At 40.2% G+C, this 25,057-nt stretch overlaps 1 protein-coding gene across 1 annotated transcript in view; it reads right to left on the bottom strand.

Moving 5' to 3' along the window:
* Positions 1-25,057, bottom strand: part of LAMB4 (laminin subunit beta 4) — an 88,410-nt gene that overhangs the window by 10,262 nt on the left and 53,091 nt on the right. Inside the window, exons 19-29 of the mRNA XM_023751015.1 lie at positions 23,409-23,640; positions 22,595-22,752; positions 20,671-20,895; positions 19,633-19,853; positions 17,361-17,457; positions 13,532-13,907; positions 10,950-11,110; positions 8,277-8,482; positions 7,514-7,675; positions 4,517-4,661; positions 1,320-1,527 (exon numbers count right to left, since the gene is read on the bottom strand). Coding sequence (XP_023606783.1) covers positions 1,320-1,527; positions 4,517-4,661; positions 7,514-7,675; positions 8,277-8,482; positions 10,950-11,110; positions 13,532-13,907; positions 17,361-17,457; positions 19,633-19,853; positions 20,671-20,895; positions 22,595-22,752; positions 23,409-23,640 — 2,191 coding nt within the window. The remainder of the gene's footprint in view (positions 1-1,319; positions 1,528-4,516; positions 4,662-7,513; positions 7,676-8,276; positions 8,483-10,949; positions 11,111-13,531; positions 13,908-17,360; positions 17,458-19,632; positions 19,854-20,670; positions 20,896-22,594; positions 22,753-23,408; positions 23,641-25,057) is intronic.

The raw sequence follows: 25,057 nt of genomic DNA, 5'->3' as shown, positions 1-25,057 counted from the left end.
GAGAGTCAAGAGGCTCCGCAGAGAGCAAAGAGAGAACTAAAGGCCTGCATTTTCGGGCTGTTTATTCTGGTTTATTTAAGCTTCACTGACATTCCAGCCGCCCAGGGGCCAGTCAGAGGTTAGCATCACAAGCATTCCAAGTGATAGGCGATGTTATGGAAATGAGCTCACCTCCAGTGAACATTCACCAGCTACTTAGATCTATGGGCTCACAAACACCTTTTGGGAGAATGTACCAAGTGAGTGAAGTATCAGACAAATGCTGCAGAGGCGTAATTAGCAATGATTGTTGCCCGGAGCAAAAACAGCTCTATTTGCAAAAACACCCCCTTCCCCATCCAACCCATCCTCTCCTTTTAAAAAAAGAAAGACTTTTTCTTTTTAGGAGCCAGTTGTAGGTTTGCAGCAAAATTGAGAGGAAGGTACAGAGATTTCCCGTTACCCCCCCCCCCCGCCCATGCATATCCCTCCTCCCGCTATCAACCTGCCTCACCAGAGGGCACATTTGTTACAACTGATGAACCCACACTGACACATCATAATCACCCAGAGTTCATAGTTTACATTAGGGTTCACTCCCGGTGTACATTCTATGTATTTGGACAAATGGATAAGGACATGGGTCCATCACTATGGTGCCATACAGAGTGTTTTCACTGTCCTAACACCCCCCGTGCTCTGCCTATTCATCCCTCCCCTCAACCCCTGGCAACGACGGATCTTTTTTACTGTCCCTATAGCTTTGCCTTTTCCAGAATGTCCCGTAGTTGGAATCATACAGGATGAAGCCTTCCTGTCTATACTTTCCCCCCCCTATTGTTACAGTGGGAGTTCAGGAGCCTTCCTTTCTCATAACACCCTACACACACACACACACACACACACACACACACACACACCTTTTTATTGTAGCCTTTTTTTCTTTAGATTTCAATGTACTGCTCATTATAGTAAAGTTAGAAAGTACAACGTAAAAAAGGAGAAGGAGAAGGAAGAAGAAGAAAAAAATCAGGAAGGGAAAAACTTACCAGTTATCCTACCACCTTTTAAAACACTGGCATATTTTAGCATTTTTGCTCTAACAGGCCTTTTTTAATCCTCACCTGAGAAAATGTAATTGATTTGAGAGAGAGAGGATGGGAGAGAGAGAGAGAGAGAGAGAGAGAGACATTGATTGGTTGCCTCCCGTATTCACCCCGACCAGGGCTTGAACCCCTGACTGGAAAATGAACCCACAACCTTTTTGTTGTACAGGACAATGCTCCAACCAACTGAGCCACCCGGCCAGGGCAAGATGAGAATATTAAAACTGTACTTACTCAGCTGCTTTTGCCTTCACCAAAATCTTTTGAGCTCTATCTGCTGCTTTATTTAGCTTGTCCTCATCTGTCTTGTAGTCCTCACAGAGTCGCATAAGTTTCTGTATGTTGTCACGTGCATGGGTTATATCTTGTGATGTTATTGGCAGGTGGATGTCAAGTACATGATTTGCAACCTTTTCTATGTCCTCTGGAGGCACATTTTCCTCTTAAATAAAAAGGTGGGTTTTCAGTCATTATGTCTCTTTATCAAACACTATCTTTTAAGGATAGCCACAATGAACTCAAAGTCCAATGCCCTTGCATTTGATTGGGTGTCCCCAGAACTCAGGGATTAGATTGTCTATGTTCTATAGATTCTTCTTCATGTCAAAGAGTCGTTCGACCCCCAAAGGGGTCGCGACCCACAGGTTGAGAACCTCTGCTCAAGGGGTTTCGCATCAGGTGGGGAAACAGAATCATCCTATATAAATAGTGATCATACAAGAACAGAAGAGGTGAATATAAGACAAAATGATGTTGGGTCCAGAGGGAGGAGAAAATACTTCAGGAAGAATTTCAAAAAGACATTTAAGCCCGGCTTTGGAGGACAGCAGAGATGGGGGTTGTGAAGACGCAGGGTGAGGGGAGGGGTAGAAGGCATTCCAAGTTGAGGGAACCACAGAATAAAAGAAACAGGTTCACAGCTCCTTCTTGGAGCTGGGGGAGGGGGAAGCGGGGGAGAGTGGGGTGTCTAAAATTGGAGGAATGGAAGTCAGAGATGGGGAGCAGACCGCAGTAGTCCCTGAAGTAACTTGGACTTCGTTCGGGAAGCAGTGGGAGCCATAGGGGATTTTTCGTATTTGAATGGAGTGACATGAGTATATATCCTTTTTGCAATCACTTTTGCTTTAGCTATTTTGTTTAATATAAAAGAAATATTTTACTCCCTGTAATGTTTCTGAAAAAAAAATGTGATAAGCATGTTTATGAATAAACTAAAACCATATTTTAAATGGAATCAGGGAGTTGGCTCTTTAAAAATGGTAATTCTCATCGTAAAAATGTTATAATAAAGAGTGATTTTAATTTAACCACAATTTCAGTCATCAAACATTTATTGATATTTATTATGAGATCATAAGCTCAAATTTTTAGATGGGGCTTTTAGGAGAAATGACACATAACTTGGTTCAGAAGGAATTCAGATCACAAGGAAAATAAAATGGTCAAAGAAGAACTGAATAGTGGGCCACCATACAGTCTAATGATTTTATTTGGGCTTTCTAGCAAGGAAAAGAGAAGTAACAGGTGGGTGAAAGGCACCGCTTCCTGTGACTCAGAAAAGAGAATTTTCTTTTATAGAATAGGACTTTTCTCTTTGTCTAGTCTAATATTTGTGGTAACAATCTGGAAACAGTTTTTTCAATTTTTCAGGTTAGTTAAAGTATTTTTTTCAGCAGCAATAAGAAATAGAACTAATATAGGAATAAGCTCTATGGCCCAGTGAAGTAAGTGAAAAGCAAGAACCTACTTTCTGAGCTGGGGCTTGGGACCCTATGCCACCATTTTCACACAATTGGTCTGGCGGTTTCAATTTGTGCCAAATAAACTGGTGTCTGTAGAGAGAGCTAACGTGTTCCTCCATCTCAGTTGAGTTCCTAACTCACTGAAAATTTGCTTTTGAACAAACAAAATGTCCAGTAGACTAATTCCACCCCCATTCATTTTTACTGATTATTTTGATCATTTTTATTAATTCTTTTTACTGCCTAATTTTTTCTTATCTTGAAAATCAGGATTAGAAGCTGCTAATATAATTTCTAGAAACATGAGGTTGGAAAATATACTTGGTTGGCCATAGGGGTTTTTATAAATACTAAACAGATTAATAAAGTGATTGCCCAGATTGTAACAGATATCCCAATTGTCAATTAAGTCGTATGTAGAGTGTTAAATTATTGAATTTGGAAGGGAACTATGAAACACAAAGCCTCTTGAAATTAATTCCACAGTGTTGTGCCCAAACTGCATTTGAGAATGAGGTTCCATGTCAATTTCCAGCTGTATTTTTTTTTAAATAATTTTTTTGGACTGCTTTACTAACCCATTTAAAATTTTTCTTTTTTTCTTTCCTTATTATTTTTTAATATATATTTTGTATTATTTTTTTAAATATATTTTATTGATTTTTTACAGAGAGGAAGGGAGAGAGATAGAGAGTTAGAAACATCGATGAGAGAGAAACATCGATCAGCTGCCTCCTGCACATCTCCCACTGGGGATGTGCCCGCAACCCAGGTACATGCCCTTGACCAGAATCCAACCTGGGACCCTTCAGTCTGCAGGCCGACGCTCTATCCACTGAGCCAAACTGGTTTCGGCATATTTTCTATTATTGATGGTATTACAGATGTCTCCCATTTCCCCCATTTTCCTCCTTCCTCCCAGCCCCTCCCCAACTGCACCCCTCCCCAGGTCTTCACTGTCCTATTGCCCATGGCTATGCATATAAGTATATAACTTCCTTTTTAAAATTAATTTCAGAGAGGAAGGGAGCGGGAGAAAGAGGTAGAAACATCAATGATGAGAGAGAATCATTGATAAACTGCCTCTTGCACACCCCCCACTGGAGATGGAGTCCACAAACGAGGCATCCAGCTGTATTTTAAAATTTTTATCTTTAACCAATAATAACTATAATAATAATTCATAACAATAATGAATTAAATAGTTCCTTTGGGCCAATCATAGAGAGCCAATAAGAGACTTGGGAAATAGACAATAATAGTTAATAACCAATATTTTAGGTGCTACCTAACTATGATATTTGATACTAACCAAAATTTATCATACCTTGATCTTATGTACACTGTTAGCAGAGAAGATGATAAAATCCTAACATCAGGGAATCTGATATAAACTTTATGTTGTATTTTCCTTTTTAAAAGAAAGTAAAATAACTTTAAACAGTAAGTTTATTTTTGGAAATTTTTTTAAAATAAATTTTAGTATTTATTACTAATTAATCTCATAAAGAGAGTCAATTTTTTGGTACTGAGTTAATATTTTGGGATTATTTTCATTAAGAAATTTTAAATCATGTTCCTGAATTTGGCATGTCATTCACAATTAATGTCATTTGAAATTGGTTGTGATGTTTGAGTATACATTAAAAAAAGAAACAAAAACTAGTCCTAATATTTAAAAAAAATTACCTAACAGAAACTTTTTCAGTTTTTTGATTAAAAGATTCATGTTTTCTTCTTCAGATTCACTTTGGTTTTTCATATTCCACAGTTTCTCACTTAACTGTAAGGAATTGTTTTTGGAGACTTCTGCCAGTTTACTTATATTTTTTATCTGGAATAAGAAAAACACACAATGATTAAGTACATTCTGTGATGTTTAATTGCTTAGCTGGACCAAATAAAACTGTCACCAAAAATGAAAAAGAAGTGTAGATAATTAAACAATTTTAAAACATTTGAAAAGACTCTTAAAAAGATATTGTTTTCATTACGTGTTTTCTTAATTAATGTAAGTTTATCTCCTACAACATTATTAGTATTCAAAACCATCATTTGAAAACAATATTGACCTAATACTAATGACTTTTCCTGACACAAGTTTTACTTTAATGAGACTTTAACATTCCATAACATCAACAAATTTCATAGAAATTACTTAGGACTACTTACTTAAAGGGGCCACTATGTCTCATAAGTTGAGAGAGTGTTTTCTTTTATGTAAGTTAAAATAGTTATTCTTCTAAACCTTCCTCAAATTCAAATAATGCACTTTTCTTTGAAAGCTTAAAAGAAAGCATCCCATGTATTAAGAAATGAGTTTGAGCTCAATGCAGGCCGCAAAGATAAGTCCCAAACACTTTGTACATTTGACAGAAGAACGATAGGACTAAAAGGCTGGCAGCCTAGAAATGTAAATCCTTAAATGTGTGATTTGAGAAAGGTCAGGGGCTTTTTCTTGGGACTCCAGCAAATTTGAGGAAAAGTAAAAACATGAAGCCAAAGGACAATATCACCCACCAGCTGAGCTGTGTTGAATAGGTTGTGACAGAAGTAGGGCTAATTAGGACCAAACAGATTGGGGGGGGGGGTCCTCCCATTATTTCCCCACAATGAAGCCAGCTTAATTGAGCCATACATATTTTGTGAAAAAGGATTCAATTATATCCTTGGCAAATGATGGAACAAAAAATATTTACCTGATTAAAAGTACGTATCTTAATTTTTTGAGTTGTTCCTTGATTCTCTAGAATTTTTAAAACTTTAAAGTAGATAGCAATTGCTAAGAGAGTAGATCTCAAAAAGTTCTCCCAAGGAAAAAATGCAACTGCGTGGTGATGCTAACTAAATTTATTGTGCGAATCATTTAGTAATATCAAGTCATTATGCTGTACATCTAAAGCGAGTACAATATTATGTCAATTATATCTCAACATAAAAAAGTGGGTAGCAGCAAGTAAGAATGTATAACAGTAAAGTAAGAATTACAGAAATAAATACTCTGGATAGAAAAGTGCCAAATTATACAGACGAAATCTCGGCGGAGATTAGTCGATGCCATATTCAGAAAGAAAGAGATTGCTAAATTACTTCACTCTGAAAACATCTCTCTGCAATCCATCCTCTGTCACAACTGACTCCTGAGAATTCTCTCACAATCTCTCTGGCACGCTTCCCCTTCTAAGCAAGGGGAAAATAGCTCACCATTTTATCAGCGTGACAACCCCCACCCCGGTCCAGTTCTCTAAAGTGCTGATTAAGCCAGATCCTGCTAACACATACCTCATTAAAGTATAGTTTAATGGGGCTTGTTTAAATTGTGTGCAGTTTCTGTGTTGTTTTTTTTTTAAGAAGGGTCAATATAATATTAAACAATTAAGGATTGTTTTAAACACCAGGATGCAAGATCAGGATTTGCATTTGTGATGTTCACTGCTGTATTTCCAACATCTAGATAAATGTCTGGCACAGAGCAGTCCTCATGAATATTTATTAGAGTAATGAAGACTAACGTAAGTGAAAAACTATGTAGCAATACAGAATTATGACTATGCAAATAAAATGTTTCAACATTTCGTATGTGCAAGGGATTTTCTCCAGCGTGGCTTCTCAGAGGCTCGCTCCATTCTTGGATTCTGGGGCATGTGGAGCAACGACACAGGACCAGCTGGGCCTCAGAATCATGGAGGTGAGGCTCCTGGAGGAAACTGTTGCTCGTGTGTGTGTGTGTGTGTGTGTGTGTGTGTGTGTGTGTGTGTGTACGCACATGTATTGGTGTGTAGGTGCTCACACATGTATCATTGGTGGTTCTTAACCCTTTCCCGAGCTTGACCCTCTATCCTCCTCTCCATTTGAGATGTCTCCGCGTACATTTCCTTTTTGTTTAGGAGTTGGTTTCTGTTACTTGCAAACAAGAATGCTGACTGATATAATATTTCACTTACATTGGTTAAAACACCTCAGTGCTTTAAGAACTATTTTTTTTCATCAAAGGCTCTATGTAGATTGTCAAAACAGGAGCGAGCTAGGGGGCACTTCATCATCTTGTTCTCAAGATGAATACAATGCATTATTCACAGAATACCTGAAATTGTGTTCACCCTTTTAAGAAGAATATAATGTATTCACAAAACACTAAAGAAAACTAGGTAATTAAAAAGTATACTCATCAATGTGACCAGAAAAGTAAATGAAATCTTTTAAAATTATTAGAGAAGGAATTCAAGGCATAAGGGTATATTCCTGTTAAAATATTTTCTAACATTAACTTGAATTCTAACATTAAACTGTCTATATTTGGTAGAATTTCATATATACCCTTGAATTGATAAAAAATTATTCTTTACTTTGGGAGATCTATAGTTTTCAAAGCTTCAAAGCTAGGAGTCTACATTTCTATGTAGTGTTTGCTATAAAAGAAATATATCTACACAAGTCTATGTCCTACAAACACACAGTAATAGAAATATTATAGAAATGGAAAATATGTCAATATTCACATCTACTTCTAAATCTACATTTATATAGACATCTATAGTTTTACCCTATACTTCCAGGCATAAGAATACCTAATATCTAGAATCATCCATCTGCTTAGAAGCTAAATGGCGGTTTTTAAAATTCCAAAGAGTGCCCTTTCTTTATCGCTACAGCTTTACAAATAAAGCAACTGAAGACATCATTTACCTGATTTTTCAGACCTGCAGCCTGGCTGCTCAAATTCTGAATCATGGACTCTGCTTCTTGAGCTTTCTGAAGGGCGTGCCTCGAGAGGGTCAGGGAGTCATGACAGCTTGGGCCACCACATGACGAGAGCACACATGGCGTGTCCCCTCGTTCTCCACACACCTGACGGAGAAATGACTTCTGTGAAAAAGCCACTCGCGGGCAGATTTTTTCTGAACGCCATCCAGGTTCATGGAGGCAAGGCACTGCTCTACTCGTACATGTTTCTTCAATAGCTCTTCATGCTTAGTGTATAGAAGTTACCCATTACATGTTTCCTAGGGAACTGAATCAGTATCTAAATTATTTGTTATCAGCATTGTGCCAATCTGTGCCATTTTTATACTTACAGTTTTGGGGGAAAATTGTCAAATGTCTAGCATTTCCCTGTTAATTTCCTTTAAATAAATAAAAATTGCCTTTTACTTATAATGAGGCAGGAGGAGAAATCTGTACCCTTTGGGAAACAGTAAATAATGTAAAATAATAAAATGAAGGCACAATTTTTACTCTTTGATTGTTCTTAAACTTTGACTTAAGAAATAAAAATAAATATATTTATATTTGTATTATTTATACATTGTTAACAGAGCATTTATATATGTAATATATATTTATACATTTACAAAATAAATAAAAATAAATAAGATGTAAGACAGGAAAATATAATTGAAGAGACCAAGTAGAAGCCACAAACATTTTTACTCACTGTATGAATATTTACCTTTTCCTTTAGCATTTGGATATCTGGTATCTTAATCTGTTTTAATTTTTCCAATGACAAGTTTTCTTTTGAGGTTAATGTATCTAAGATGGTAAGTAAGTCAATTCTGGTTTTCTCAGAGTTATTTATGATGGAAGTAATTTCACTAATTCTTTTTTCAGCAGATGATGATCTGTGATAATACTTCTTGATGTTCTCTGAGAAATCTACATCAACATAAATTGAAGTAAGATAAATGTTTTGAAAACAAATGAAATTATACATTGACTATTAAGATAATTATTTCACAATTTGGCCACTATCTTTGTCTTAATGACAGTACAAAAAGTCAACATTCTCTTCCTTGAATGTATACTTCTATGAGGAAGGATTAGATGTAGTATTTTATATATATACATATAGATAGATATGATAGATGTAGAACATTAAGATTCAAATCTGCAGACATGGGTTTGAGTGTTGGTTCACCTTTTACTGTCTGGCTAGGTCCTTGATCAAATTGTTAAATCTCTTAGATTGAGTTTCCTTATCTGTAAATTGGTGATAATTTGTGAGGATTGAGTGAGATATGAAAATACTTTGTAAAGTGTTCCACAAATGTATTAATTATGCATTAACTATGAACCCTAATGAGATAATCCAACTAAATTCACCTAATTATATAGAGTGGGAGTGGACAAACTTGTTCTGCGAAGAGTCAGGGGATAAGTGTTTTATTTAGTAGGTTTCCCGGCCATAGTGCTTCTGTCACAATGACTCAACTCTGCCATTGTGTGAAAGCAGCAGCAGACAATAGTAAATAAATAGGGGAGGTTGTCTTCTAATGAAACTTTATTCACAAAGACAGGCTGTGGGTAGGGTTTGCTGGCAGGCAGTCTTTTGCTCACCTCTGATGTTGAGGCTGATGACAATAGCTCGCATTTGTAGAGTGCTTTCTATAGGCCTGCACTTCCTATCAATGCTCTTCCTTAACCTTCTCAAAGCACCGTGAGACGTTTATTACTGTGACCACCCTCACCTTCTAAGTGAGGAAATGAGGCTCTGATGAAGTAATCTATTTGCCTGAGGTCTCACTGCTAGTCAGAGGTGAAGCCAGGATTTGAAGGCAGGTGGTTTGACTATGGAGCCAATGTCCTTAAGCACTTCTCTATATTTCCCATATTGTTACTAAAATGCAAATTCATAAAAATAATATGGTATTTTTTAATGTAAATGATGGTAAATTAGGGCTATAAACTATAACTCCATATTTTAGGAAACAGAGGCCCATGGTCCTACTCTTTGCACCCTACATAACCAGAATCCAGGCACCAACCATGCCTTATCTTTTAAACCTTCCTTGTTCTTACACTAACATATTCTTAACATACGTGATTTTCGTTTAACATAAAACAAAACCATGTTCCTATTATTTGGAATGACTTTCTTCCTTTTTCTGGCAAATTTATCTTCAGTCTGTGAAGCCCAATTCAATTGTCACCTACTCCCTGAAGCCTTTTCCAATAAAGTCAGAGGAATTTCATTTTCACTGCTCTGTCCTGGAAGCAATTGAGGATGCCCTAATTTAGTCCTTTTGTTTGCAATTGTTTATATGCCTGTCTTCCCACTAGATTGGAATAACTTAAGGACAAGGACTTTGAGTGTTCATCTCCCCAGCACAGTGTCAGGCATTGAGAAAAACCTCAGGAACTGCTATTGGACTGCAAGTTTGAGAGGCTTCGCCTGAGGGCAATTTTCCATTCTTCTTCCTGGCTTGTTTCAGTGGGCCCCTTCTTCCAGGTTAGGAATCAGAACAAATTCCTTATTCTTGACATAGGATTTATTGAGTCTCATCGATGGATATTTCACTAAATTAAGTCTTCCTTTAGGGTCATAATTGTCATGTATTTTTTCTCTTTAAAGTCAAGATCAGATGAAAAACAGGAGCATACACATAGGGCAGAGAAAAGCAGACAGTGTTATGGCCTTTGAGGTGAGTTTCATGCATATTTTCGCTTCACCTCCCAATTAGGTGGGTTAGGTGTGAACAAGTTCCGTGCTGCCTCCCCTGGTAGTATCAAGTTGTCCATTTCCAAGTATAACAGATATCTCATCAGAGATCAGAAGAAGAGCTAATCCAAGGTTTGCTTCAGAGTTCCATTTCCCCTCCAAGTTGATCTTGGCTTCAACACAGCCCCCATTCATTTTTGAGAACTACGCAATGTGAATTGTGGGCTTCTAGTATGTTATGTGACTCCACACCCCTGCAAAGTCCTTATGAGAAAGTCCTTTTTGCTTCATATTCCTTTGCATTTTTGGATGCTGGACATGGAGTGGCTTATACTCAGGATGACAGACTGTAGAAACATATCTTTCTTATTTCCTTATGCATGTTAGCATTTCTAAGTTGCTGATTTCACAAGACCACTTGCATGGTTTGGCTCTAGAAGGTTTCTTTGGTATTTGTTTAGTATCAAACATTCGTTATTTTGAGCAAATACTATCTAGGCTCTGCAATGTTTAAAAAGTTGAAATATTCATATACAAATAATGTCTTCAATGGGTGTGTTTTCATGTTCTGAAGTGCTGCGGTGCTATGGCAGTAAGCACAGGGTGACTCACTAATGGAATGTACTATGGATTTTATAAACATTTGTCTAGAAACAGACAGTTGAAGTGCATTTTCTCTCTTACCCATGATGCTTGCATTACGGGCACTGGAGTACAAATCAATTTCTTCCTGAAGATTTTCAAGTAAGAGGTCTGATTCATTCCTCATTTTCAATATTGTTTCCTCCAGATCTTGAAATTCATATTCTGTTTTCAGGTGCTCACCTAGCTGCATGATTTGTTTCCTACAGGGGAAAATGAGAGTAAACACAGTGAAGCTTGTATTACATTTGATAGATTGCCCTCATTATTAGGGCAATTACCTCAAAATTAGAATGCATTTTCCCCACCCCCTATTTTTCATTTGGCAGTTTCTAATTCAGTTTATGACTTATCTCTTTCTCGTTAACTGGAATATTTCATCATTCACTTAAAAAATGATCAGCACCCAAGGTCTAGAATAAAAAGGTTTTTGAATCTTTCAATATCAACTGTTTATACTCTCTCTGTCTCCCTTTTGCTTTGGGTTTTCAAAAACATGTATTCAGACATGGCTCATTTAAATCAGTCTAAGAGAGCCAATCTACATTCAGCTCTCAACACACAACCCCTGCCCAGCCTAGGGGAAAGATGGGTTCTTCATTTAGAATAAATCTGCTTCCAGCAAGGTTCCTTTTAGTGCTACTTCTGTACATGGTCTTAACTTTTAATGATCACAGGTGACAAGGAGGTTCCTTGTTGGTGAGTGTACCGTGTGTGTTTTCATTTGCCATCACCTTCTTCTCTGATGCTGCAAACTAAGATGAACCCAAAGAGGCCCACACCCAGACACATCATAATTAAAACGCAAAAGGTTAAAGACGAAGCAGCAAGAGAAAAGCAGTTCGTTACCTGCAAGAGAGCTCCCATACGACTGAGCTGATTTTTCAACAGACATTTTGTAGGCCAAAAGGGACTGGCATGAAATACTCGAAGTAATGCAAAGTAAGGACCTCCAACCAAGATTACTTTACCCAGCAAAGCTATAATTTAGAATTGAAGGACATAAAAAGAGCTTCCAAGACAAAAAGAAAGCTAAAGGAATTAATCACCACCAAACAGTATTATCTATAATAATAAAAATGTAATATGCTAATCAGAACGGACGTCCTTCCTGATGTCCTTCTGGGATGAAGCCAGGGCTGCAGCCGTGGCTGCAAGGGAGGGATCCAGGCATCTGCCTGCGGCTATGAGGGAGAATGGAGGCAACCGCCTCGGCTGCGAGGGAGGGATCAAGGCAGCCGTGGCTGCGAAGGCCTACTCTTGCACAAATTTCATGCATTGGGCCTCTAGTCCTATAGAATAAAAGGGTAGTATGCAAATTGTCCCCTCGACCAGGAGTTCAACCAGGGGCAGGGCTGGCCTGCCAACTACCCAGGGCCCCTCCCCCTGGCCGGCCTGCCCTGATTGGCCCCGATCGGCCCCGATCAGGGCGGGCTGGCTGGACCCCACCCATGCACAAATTTGTGCACCAGGTCTCTGGTAAAAAATAATGAAGGGTCTTCTTTAAGAAGAAGAAAAAGAAAAGATAAAAAAAATATGAATAATAAAATGACAATAACTACTTTAAGTGTAAATGGATTAAATGTTCCAATCAAAAGATATACCATGGCTGAATGGATAACAAAACAAGACCCTTACATATGTTGTCTACAAGAGATTCACTTCAGATTGAAATACACACACAGACTGAAAAAAAAAAGGGATGGAAAAGGATATTGAATGAAAATGAAAATGAAAAAAAGTTGGGGTAGCAAAATTTATACCAGACAAAATAGACTTTAAAACAAAGGCTATAACAAGAGACAGCCAATGACCCAGCAATTCCACTTCTGGGTATTTATCTGAAGAAATCCAAAACACTAAATTGAAAAGACATATGCATTCATATGTTTACTGCAGCATTATTTACAATAGCCAATACATGGAAGCAACCTAAGTATCCATTAGATGAATGGATAAAGAAGAAGTGGTACATATATACAATGAAATATGTCTCAGCCATAAAAAAAAATGAAATTTTGCCATCTGCAACAACATGGATGAACCTAAAGGGTGTTGTGCTGAGTGAAATACATGATACGGAGAAAGAAAAAATATCATTTGATTTCACTTATATGTGGAATCTGAAAAACAAAATAAACAAACATGCAGATCGGAAACAGACTTACTAGTACACAGAGGACATTTTGATGGTTGCCACGTAGAATAGGGTTAGGGGTATGTGTGAAAAAGGTGAAGAGATTAAGAAGTACAAATTGGTAGTTAAAGAATTGTCATGGGGATGTAAAGTACAGTATAGATAAGATAGTCAATAATATTGTAATTACTATGTATGGTGTCAAATGGGTACTAGATCACTTAATAAGTTATATGAGTGTCTAATCACTGTGTTATACACCTGAAACTAAATTAATATTATATGTCAACTGTAATTTAAAAATAAAAATTATTTTTAAAAAAGAGACAGACAAACATAATCACCAGTCTGACTATTAACTGGATTTACTATCCTATTTCTTTAGTGTCAACACACATTTAAGTACATTTTTAAACTGAAGGCTGTTAAAGTAGAAGTTAAGATAAATCAGGAACTTCACTATCTATTGCTTGAGCACAAATCTTACCGAACAGAGTCATGATAATCCTTGACTTTTAAGAACTCCCCAGATGAGAAAACAGGATGTTTTAAAATCCTTTCTATTTCAGACATGTTCTCTCCAAGGCCTTTGAAGTCAGCCTCACAGACAGGCAGGGTCTCTCTTTTATCTTGCATGCTAGCAGCCAGCCTAATTAACCCTTGCACTGCGCTGGAGAGGAAAGAAATGGCGTGGTCCCATTGATCAAAGCATGAGTGACACCGAAGACAAGCAGGGAATTCCTGGCCGTGACCCCGTGTGCAGTGATCACACCGCTGGCCGCTGACACCTTCCCGGCAGTGACACATGCCAGTGTCCCGGTCACAGATGGGCTTCTGGGTACCTTCCCTGTTGCAGTCACATGCTAAAGAGAGAGAGAAGGAGCAGAGATGTCATCACCTGGCCTTTTGCTTATAACTAGCTCAAGAATAAAGACCTTGAGAATCTCCCCAACTCCTGTTTCTAAGGTGAACATTTAAAATTTCAGAGATCTGTGCAATGGTCATTAAAATACAGCATTCTCCTTTTCATTCCACCAATGAATCAGTTTATGGTTTTTATATAGAAACTAGAGGCCTGGTGCATGAAATCTGTGCATGGGTTTGGTCCCTAGGCCTGGCCTGTGATCAGGGCCATCTTCCCTGGCTTCCTGCAGCCGGCCCCCCACCCCCACCCCTGGTTCCCCATTTGCCATCAGGCGATTGGAGCCGGTCAGGGAAAGAGACCGAGAGGTGGTCAGTGCACCTCATAGTGACTGGTCCAGTAGTCATTCTGGTCCTTCCATCGTTAGGGTCAATTTGCATATTACCCTTTTATTATATAGGATAGAGGCCTGGTGCATGGGTGGGGGCTGGCTGGCTGGCCTGCCCTGATGGGGGCCCCAGATCGGGGTGGGGGTCCCCGCTGGGGGTCAGGGCCAGCCGGGGCGAGGGGCTGCAGGCGGTTTGCAGGCTGGCCATGCCCCCAATTTGGGTGGGGGTCCCCGTTGGGGAGTTGGGCCAGCCTGGACAAGGGGCCGGTAGTTCTGGTCTCTGGTCATTCCACTGTTTCGGTCGCTGGGCTTTTATTATATAGGAAAATTAGGTGTTGTTTTTGTTTTGTTTTGTTTTTTTAATGTGAGTGTGAGTGTGTGTGAGTTCTTTACCTATTTCAATGAGGAACATGGATCTAATGGTTGACAGCGTACTAGTGACTACTGCTAGTGTCCACAAGGGTGACTCAGGCATGTCAAAGACTCTAAGAATTCCCATAACCACACCTTTTCTCAGTATAATCCAGTCTGGGTGTGCTGACTTATGCTGTCTTCCATTTCATAAGGAGAACTTCCCATTCTCAAAAAAAGGGTGGAGGATCACTCCTTAGTATTTACTCAAAGGGGCTGAAAACTTTTGTCCACACAGAAATCTGCACACAAATGCTTATAACAACTTTATTCATAATTGCCAAAACTTGAAGGTAACCAGGATGTCCTTCAGTAGGTGAATGGATAAATAAACTGTGGTAAAATTACACAATAAAAATATTATCCAGTGTTAAACACTAAAGAGCTTCAAGTCATGAAAAGATGTGGAGGAAACTTAAATGCTAAGTGAAATAAGCCAATTTGCAAAGACTAATTACTGTATGATTGCAACTATAGGACAATCTAGAAAAGGCAAAACTATTGCGACAATAAAAAGATTTATGGTTGCTAGGGATGGGGGTAGGCAGAATAGGCAGAACACGGGGGAAATTTTAGGATAATGAAAATATTCCGCAAGACACTATAGTGATGGATACATTTGTCTAAATGCACAGAATGGACAATGCCAAGAGTGGACATATGTAAATTATGGACTGTGGTGATTATAATGCTTCAATGTAGGTTCATCAATTATAACAACCACTCTCTTGGGGATGTTGACCATGGGGTAGGCTGTGCATCTGTGGGGGCAGAAAGTATATGGGAAATCTCTGTACCTTCCTTTCAATTTTGCTGTGAACCTAAAATTGCTCTAAAAATGTTTTGTTTTGCTTTTTTTAAAACGGGAGAAAATTAGACTGGCCAACATGGCTCAGTGGTTGAATGTCAACCTATGAACCAGGAGCTCTTGGCTTGATTCCCCATCAGGGCACATGTCTAGACACATGCCCGGATTGTGGGTTCAATCCCCAGTGTGGGGCATGCAGGAGGCAGCCTATCAATGATTCTCTGTCATTATTGATATATATATAATCTCCCTTCCTCTCTGAAATCAATAAAAAATATATTTTTAAAAAAGGGAGAAAAATAAATTTAATTTGTCTTAATAAAAAAAAACCACTGTATGCTACATGCACTTTAGTTAACTAATTTTTTTTTTTATTAAGGCTAAGAATGGAGGATGAGAGAGCTACTGAAGTTACTTCAATTTCCAAAAGGCCAGGGAATCACTAGCCTATGTAATCAGACTAACTGCAAGGAACAAGCGATTTAAAAATGCATTTGCCAGCTTGAATAAAGGAATGCCAATTACAGATGAAAACTGATGAACGTATTAGGCCCCTCAACTAGACATCTGTCTGGCAGGTTTGCTTTGGTCCAGAGGCCAGGGGGTGGCACGAAGTCACCTCCCCAGCCGGAAGCCAAGGTTTCCCCCTCGCTAACCGTTCTTCTCCAGGAGCTTTAGTGGGTTCTGTGGCTTTAGTTGACCACTTGCAAAGTTTTCTCTATAAGAGATGAAAGCATTTTTATAAAATGAGGTTATTGAAATATTAAAGGGACACAAGGAAAGGCACTCTGGAAGACAGATTTTCCAAGAACCAAAATTTCTCCCTGGTTTTTAAAGTAGTAATTCCACTTAAACTGCGCGGGACTGGAGAAAACCATTCAGAATATATATTTGAGTGGGACAAGAAAATGCAGGCTTTTTTTTTTTTTGATCACAAAAGCTCATTTATGAAAGAATGGAAAGGAGGAAAGAGTTACAATATAAGTAGAGGTGACATGACGACAAGCCCATCACATCTGTTATTTCTTTGTATTGACTTATTCTTGGAAGCTGACTCTAAATAGAGATGCAAAAAATCCTTTCTCCTAGGACCTAATCCAGACATTAAATCTGTCCTGTCCAATATGGTAGCTACTAACCACATGGGGCTATTGAGAGATTTAAACAAATTCAATAAAATAAACCGTTATTTTTCTCACTGACCATATTGCAAATGTGCAACAGCTACGCGTGGCTAGTGGCTCCTGCACCGGACGGCGCAGATGTAGACCACTTCCATCTCTGCAGGAAGTTCTATTGGACGCACATCTCTAAGTCCTGCGAGTGCTGAGGCATGGCAGGAGAGGCACTAGAACACAAGCTCCATGAGGTCAGGGCCTTGTCTTCCCTGTTCACTTCCTAGAGTTCTCAGTAGGCACTCTAGGTGTGTTGTAGAGTAAATGAGGGAGTGAGAGCCACGTTGAGGAAGCCTCTACTGGCCTCCTCTGAGCCGTCTCCCAGCCTGTAATTCACTCCAGAGTAGCTGCTTTTGTCAACATGCTTCCAACTAGCAGAAAATTGGCTACAAGTTATGATCTCACAGGCCTGTTCCATTTTAATGACTTTGAGGAATGTTAAGATGGGCTACAAGTTTGAATCTAGGCTAATATTTCATACAGCCTAAAGTTTTAGTACAGAAGAAGAAAATCTTCTTTTATAGGGCTACAAAAAATATTATTTTCAAAACTGGAATTAAACTTTTTGAGTTTTCTAGAAAATAAAGGAGCTGGAATGTCAGTTGGTTCACAGCATGCTCGTGATAGGACCCGGTTGACTGTACTCATGTTTTTAGAAATAGCAATACTTACGACTGCATCGCCCAAGTGGATCACTATAATAATTTTCCTGGCACTCACTGCAGCGTTTCCCACTGTAGCCTAATTTACACGGACACTGGCCTGTAACCTGTGAGAACATTCATGGGTGAGGAATTGACAAGCTTTCTGATCTAAAAAAAAATGCATTTAATACAAAACAGTTTTCCCTCCAGTGATTTAGAACATACAGCTGTGCAAAGTCAGAGGAGGGATGGTTCCCACGGCCAGCCACCACCCCCGACAATACCAAGGATCAGGAGTCAATGTGTTTTGGCTGAGGGCGCTTGACTATACCGCCTGCTTCCAGCTGTTCAAGGACAGGTGGCCCCAAACTGGGAAACATACACAGATGTACATGAAAACAAAGCACATCATGGGAAACGGGCCACATTCTTTTCCCCTACAGTTATGGGAGTTCCCCCAAAACACAGAGAGGCTAAAGGCCTGGACTAACATTCATCAATTCATTTGGCAAATAATGTTTCCATGATGGAATGTCCGATGGAGTTTCTCCCAATTGGGCCCGTGTTTTGCTCAACAAACATTTTTTTTTTTGCACTTGAAATTTGATCATTTAATAATAGTTCTTTAATTGTGTTTGGGGAAGAGGGTTGAATTTTTTTGTACCATCCCCACTGGATTCTTGAGCAGCTTTTTTGAAAACCGACGAGGTTGCAAAATTAACAAGAGAAAAACATAGAAGCAAATCACTAGTAGAGTGGCCCTCGGTTATACTTGACCAAATCTGCTTCAACAACACCTCTACCGGTATCTTCCGGTGAATACGCAGCATGATTACAAGAGTGACAGCATCGACTACGTTGCTACCCATCTTTGGAGTTAACCACTAGCTTCTGTTCAAATGTAGAGAGGTAAGGGGCTCCTGTTGCTCACGAAGGCTGTCATATTGCTGGTTGCCCTTGATGGTTGGGCAATGCTTTATTACACTGCTGTATAGTCTGCTCCTTGTAGCGTGCCCCCATTGTTCTGAGGCCTGTCGAATGGGTTGCACAAACCTGGCAGCCTCCCTCTTTCCTCTTACAGCCCTCTTCCCAACTATAGATAGTCATTCGCAACTTGAGTTTGCTGCTCTTCTTCAGGCTGAGCACCCCTAATTCCTTCAAGCCTTCGTCAGAGAGTAGCATGGTTCTATTCCACTATCCTGGTTGTCTTCTTTTGGACACATATTAGTTTGCTAATATAATGTTTAAAATGTGGCATTCAGAAATGACAACTGTGCTCATGGAGCCGTTTGGTTCGTACAGAGGACAGTGGGACAATGACTGCTGTGAACCTGGGAATGCCCGCCCCCCCCTCCAGCCTGAATGGGCATCGCCTCCTTAGGAGCCCATCCACACAGCTGGCTCACTTGAAGCACACAATGAAAATCCTCAAATGTTTTTTCGCATGAGCTGGTGCCAAGTTATTACTCCCACCCAATAGTTATGCAAATTTTAAAAACACAATTGCAAAACTTGACTTGTAACCTCTTAATATCTCATCTGGTTTCCAGACAATAAGGCAGCCTGTTAGGATATCTTGTCTCTTGTTCTGTCTTTATCACATTAGCTTACAACTTTGCAATATCCACAAATCTGATAAGCCTGTTTCTCCAGCTCCATCTTAAACTGTTGATGAAAATACTGGACGGCACGTTTGGATCTCTCTGCAAGAATGCCCTGGGGACCGCCTACTGGCTGAGAGAGAGACATTTAGCACAGTTGTTTAAACAGCTGAGGATCTAAACATTCATATGTGTCCTCTGTGCTCGAGTGAAAGTGTTTGCTCACTGTGAAGAGCAGCCTTCCCCTAGGGCCTAGGCATTCCCTTTGGGTCAGACAACCCCAAATCTTCTTGCTGTCAGGGGCTCTCGGGTTAAACCAGCGCCATCTGATTTTCAGCTTCTCAGGCTTCCCTCAATCTCCATGACTGAACTGCACTCTTGGTTGGGCTGCTACAAATATGCTTCCCAAAAGGCCTAAGAAGCATGCCAGAGAGTGATGTCACGAACATTAGGAGTTCCTCATGAATTAGGAAGCCAAGCCGTCATGTGGCGATCTACCAATTTGTTCCATGTTTGGCGGTTGCGGGTGTGAGGAGTGGAGGGGAGCCCATAAAACAGACATGGTCATCTGGTGCCCAGATCTTGGTTTCTAGTACCATTCTCCAACAAAAGGAAATAGCACCCCCTGAAGAAATGGCCCGTTCTAGAAAAGGGGCAGGAAATAGACAAGATGAGCTTAGTGACTTTAAAGTAACTTGCCTGGTCACAGTGGCTGCCATGAGAGGTCTGGGGGTCACAGTCACATGGTTGGCATCCCCTGCCAGGGATGAAGTTCCAGTATCCATCAGCGCAATGGTCACAGGTCCGCCCTGTGACGTGGGGCAGACAGGGGCATGCGCCAGAGTCTGGGTCACAAATGCAAGCTCCCCAACTAGGGGGACACTCAGAGGTATTCACGCCAGAAGGATGACAGGAGCACCCTGAGAGAACAGGAGGTAAATTCAGTGAAAACAATGGCTGTCAACAACCCATGCAAACATGGAGAAACGGATCATTTCTCCAAAGGGCTCAATACCTTACAACAGTACAGAATTTATCAAAGAATTAAGTAGGTTGAACCCATTCAACTGTTGTTGATCTCCAAGAACAGCAGTTTCATCTGGTTGTGCCTACTATGTTCAAAGAGCTCACGTAGTAGACCGTGAGAAAGACTGCAAGTCTCACTTTTTCCCTCATGACATGCACCAAAGTTCCATTTATGTGAAAGATCTGAAACCAAATGGTTTACTAAATTGGGTGAACTGAAATATCACCCAACTGATATCTCCTAAAAAAGAGAAGTTTATTTCTCCTCTTTCTTTATCCTAGAATTAAACCTATGTCCTCGTCTACATCAATGATTCTCGTATTTATACATTTAAGTCACTTGATGAGCTTGTCACAATGCATATTTGTGGGTCTCACTCTCAGAGCGTCAATTCCGTGGGTCTGAGGTACAGCCCAGGAATTTGCATTTTAATGCCTCATCCCCACCCCTAGATGACTCTGGCTCAGTGCACATTGAACCATACTCGGAGGAATAATGCTAAAAATCCACTAGAACAATAGTCAGAAAAGGCAATCTAATGACAGTATATTATAGCTGCACCTGTTTCTGCTGATGAGTTCAGTGCCCCAGCCCACCACCCAGGGGGTGCTGACACCCCTGGCCTAGCTGAAACGCGCATGGGAGAGCTGCTACAACACTCGTGAGCTGCCACCCCCCCAACCCTCCCCCCAGGAGCCTTGCAGGCTTACTTGTGCAGGTTCGATTGAGGGCTGATCCAAAGTGACCGGGTTTGCAAAGCTGGCAGTGGGGCCCCTGAGTGTTGTGCAGACATTTCAGGCACTCCCCTGTCACTCGGCTGCAGGCCTCTGGGTCAGTGGCATCAATGTTGTTGTTGCAGGCACACGGCCGGCAAGGTGCTCCAGAAATTCTGGGATTTCCATAGAAACCAGCAGAGCATTCTTCACACTGCTTACCTGAAAGATGGAGAGAGAAAAAGGGAATGAGGTGACAGAGGTGTGTGTGTGTGTGTGTGTGTGTGTGTGTGTGTGTGTGTGTGTGAGAGGGGGGATGGAGTTGGTATAAATAGAGAATAATTGGGCGCCTCTAGAGATAATGAGAGGTCACACATTGAGGATGAATAAGGAAAAGTGTTCTAATTTAAAACAAAACATTCATTTTAGCCTATTATTCATTCGGAGGGTAAAATGATTATCCAGGGCTAAAACGTCTTTGGTGAAGAATGGATTCTAGTCTTTCTTAAAACCTAAGAGTTGTGGGCACAGACCCCTGGATCCTTATAGAACCAGGGTCACAACAGTGTACCCCAGGCCCAAAGTTCATGTCAGCCCTTCCTCTCTGCAGGGCCCACCCCATCCGGGCCTGGAGGTGAAACAGCAGCAGCCTGAGACATGTGTCTAGCGGTGAAGATGGCTGAGAGTAGTTCCCTCAATGTATGAGCCCAAGAGGCTGTTCTTACTGAGCACTGCATGGAGAAACCATCCCTTCTCTCCGACACTCTTGCCCTTCCAACCACGAGGCGACTGCACTTGTTTAGGTGTCCGATCCACATTTTGGTTCATCCCATTTAGCAATGCTCTGGGAGCCCAACCATGGGCTCAGTTCTTAAAAAATGGCCAACCAAGCCCTGGCTGTTTGGCTCAGTGGATAGAACGTTGGCCTGCGGACTAAAGGGTCTCGGGTTCGATTCCAGTCAAGGGCACATGCCTGGGTTGTGCGCTCGATCCCCAGTAGGGGGCATGCAGGAGGCAGCCAATCAATGATTCTCATCATTAATGTCTCTCTCTCTCTCTCTCTCTCTCTCTCTCTCTCTCTCTCGCTCTCCCTTCCTCTCTGAAATCAATAAAAAATATACATATTTGAAAAAATGGTCAGCCAAGCCAAAATGTACAGGGAGAAGAGACTATAAGAGAAAAGGCAATTAACAAGAGATGTGTAACCATAGGGATAATAAAAATATTATCCATGTAAATAATTAATTATGGTAATTATCACTGAAAAAAATACGAGCACCATATTTCTAAGTGTGATTAAATCAAGTGGACTTTGTAAGTTTTCTTCCTTGTTTACATAACATGTTTACACTCATGCTTAATCTATGCAAAATAAAATTTTTGAGCAACAGATACAAATATTGAATTAACTTAGGCAGTCTCCATTCCACGCCCAAATCAGTGCTTCCAGACGTCAGGAAAAATTATTTGTCTCTGTGAAATGCCAGTCAAATTGATTGGTCAGAATTATACAAAGAAAGCATTGGATTGGTTATTACTATTATTATTTTTTACTTTTTAATTGCTTATGTTATATGTAATATATATCACATATATTTATTTTATCACATATATATCTTAACATGTGATGATTTTATTTTAAATAAATTAATTTGATTTAAACTCATTTGGTCAGTTAGTTTTCCAGAACAGCATTAACATTTATAGCTCAGTGGGATGAGTTTTAAATAGTCATTGGTTTTTGAATCATTCAAATTCTTTGTTTATAAAGCAGCAATTTACCACATTGCGTCTTCTTACCATTAACTTATATTCTGCAACATTCATTTGGTCAAGGTAGATAAATTATTAATATGTGATTACTTTTCAGATAGCCGTGTGAAATAGAAGCAAATCAACCACCATAAAGCCTCCTGCCTACCTGCATAACCTTGAGCACAATTGCAGATTACATCTGAGTTCCAAGGATTCCGATAACAGGAATGGGCAAAGTACTGATTGCTCGAGGGAACATCTGGACATGGGCAAGGACGGCAGGGCTGTCCTGAAGAAGGATTTCCATAGTAACCATCGATGCATCTGTCAAGGCAATTTATTTTCACCAAAATGTTCCCAGGAAAAGCTTACATGTTAGCCAGTGTGCATTTGCTATGCATTAGGACCGTGCAGCTCCAAAAACTCATTTTTTAAGAAGATGCTTATTTGCTCTGCATGAGGATTTTTTGCTGTTGAAAGTCCCATGGTATAGTCATTAAGCTCCATATAATAGCACTCAATTTACATGTCTTATTTCAGGAATATAAAAAGCATGTTGCCAGGCAAATGCCTGTTATTAATTTAATCAGACACTGTCTGGTTTATAACAAGATTTTGAAGGACGACGGAATGACATTATCTTCCCACCCAGAACAACCATTCTACACTTCAATACTGTTAGTTTCTACTCAGTGGCCTTTTGGAGAGTGTTGTGAGATCGGAACAAAAGAAAATTTTAAAAATAAAAGTCCAGCCCAGCCAGCATGGCTCAGCAGTTGAGCGTTGACCTAAGAACCAGGAGGTCGCGGTTCAATACCTGATAGGTTGCAGGCTCGATCCCCAGTGTGGGGTGTGTAGGAGGCAGCCGATCAATGATTCTGTCATCACTGATGTTTCTCTCTCTCCCTATCCCTTCCTCTCTGAAATCAATAAAAATATATTTTAAAAAATAAAAATAAAAGTACATATGAATTCCATACCTTTCACAGTTTCTTCCAGTTGTAAACCCCCCACAATTGAAGCATGATCCTGTTTCTGGATCACAAAGCTCAGCGAACGAATTACAGAGGCAGGGGTGACAGTTGGGAAATCCAAAATAGCCCTGCAGGCACCCGTCACAGCTGCGGCCAGCCACCGCTTCCTGGCAGGGGCACTGTCCGGTTATTTGGTCACACACAGCGCTCGTTGAGCCTTGAGGGTGGCAGTGACACACTAGATAAAGCAAAGAGAACATGGTGGGGTGGGGGGCAATGGTGTGCTGGTGAAAGAGGTACGGGCCTGATTTTGCAGTCCCTAACTTACCAGCTCACCCCAATCAAGGTGAATAGAGGGAGTCTCTAAAGTGCCTAGAGCAGAGCCTGGCATAGAGCAAGCACCAGGTGACTGTTGGTTAAATAACAATTCACCAATTCATTCAACAAACTGTAAGCTGTGAACAACTGGGTTTGAGAAATGTTGTTTATGCAGAGGAACTGAACAAGTAATGTGCTTTTTTTTTTTTTCTAAAAGGGTGGAGGTAGGGGTCGGGGTGGGGAGGCAGTGCTCCCTGAACCAGAAAAAAGCCCCAGCCAAGTAATGTGCTTTTAATGACTTGAACTTCCATATATCTTGGCAGTCAAACTTTAAGACTATAAAAAATATAAGACACCCCACTCAAAACTGTCAGGCTTTTTTTTTTCCTGGACAAGATAGTAAAGGCTCAACCCTTTTCTGTTAAATTGTTGAATTACTCAAGCTGATCTTTCCTATAAAAAATTGTGATGCCTGTTTGGTTTACAGGGTGCTACATGGAAAAAATATATATTCCTTTGTGTATCGCAAGCAATTCATTTTTTTAAAGAAAAGGGAAAAAAGAGCAGTGATGATCCCGCTGGCATGGTTCAATGGTTGAGTGTCGACCTATGAACCAGGAGGTCAAGTTTTGATTTCCCATCAGGGCACATGCCTGGGTTTCGAGCTCCATCCCCAGTAGCGGGCATGCAGGAGGCAGCCGATCAATGATTCTCTCTGATCACTGATGTTTCTATCTCTCTATCCCTCTCCCTTCCTCTCTAAAATCAATTTAAAAAATTTTTTAAAAAAGGTGGAGATGGACCCAAGCTGTTTTATGGGCAGTTTGCTAGACAGGCAATGACGAGGAAGGTGTGCCATCTCTCCAAATCGTGACTGACAAGATGTTTCCCTCCCTGAAAGGAGAATTCATGTACCTGGTGGTTTTCATGGTTCCTAAGGCAGGTTTCTGAGGGGAACAGTATTTCACTAATGGTTTACATTGAAGAATAGAGAACTACATACCTTGACATGTAGGATAACTAAATTTACTACTGTGGGTGACGCCCCATCCAAGTCCTTACTAATGGGCAGATTATAAAATGAGTTCCGGGACTCTGCAACCCCAGCATCAGGAAGCGTCATATCCTGGTCGCAGTGTTGGCCCCTTTCTCAACTTCCCAATCTAATCATTGTTTTAGTCTTTCCAGCCACTGGCTGACGGACCCAATCACACAGCTGGGTTTGCACAGCCAACTCCCTTCATGGTGTCCCACAGCCTACCCGGACTACCCCCTCTTTGATACAGACTGCAAACTCCCAGAAGCATGAACCATGGTTTTCTCATCACTCACACTTC

This window comes from Myotis lucifugus, unplaced genomic scaffold, assembly GCF_000147115.1.
Source record: "Myotis lucifugus unplaced genomic scaffold, Myoluc2.0 scaffold_18, whole genome shotgun sequence".
Taxonomy (NCBI): Eukaryota; Metazoa; Chordata; class Mammalia; order Chiroptera; family Vespertilionidae; genus Myotis; species Myotis lucifugus.
Note: the sequence above shows the minus strand (reverse complement) of the source record. Positions and strands in the feature narration are given on the sequence as shown.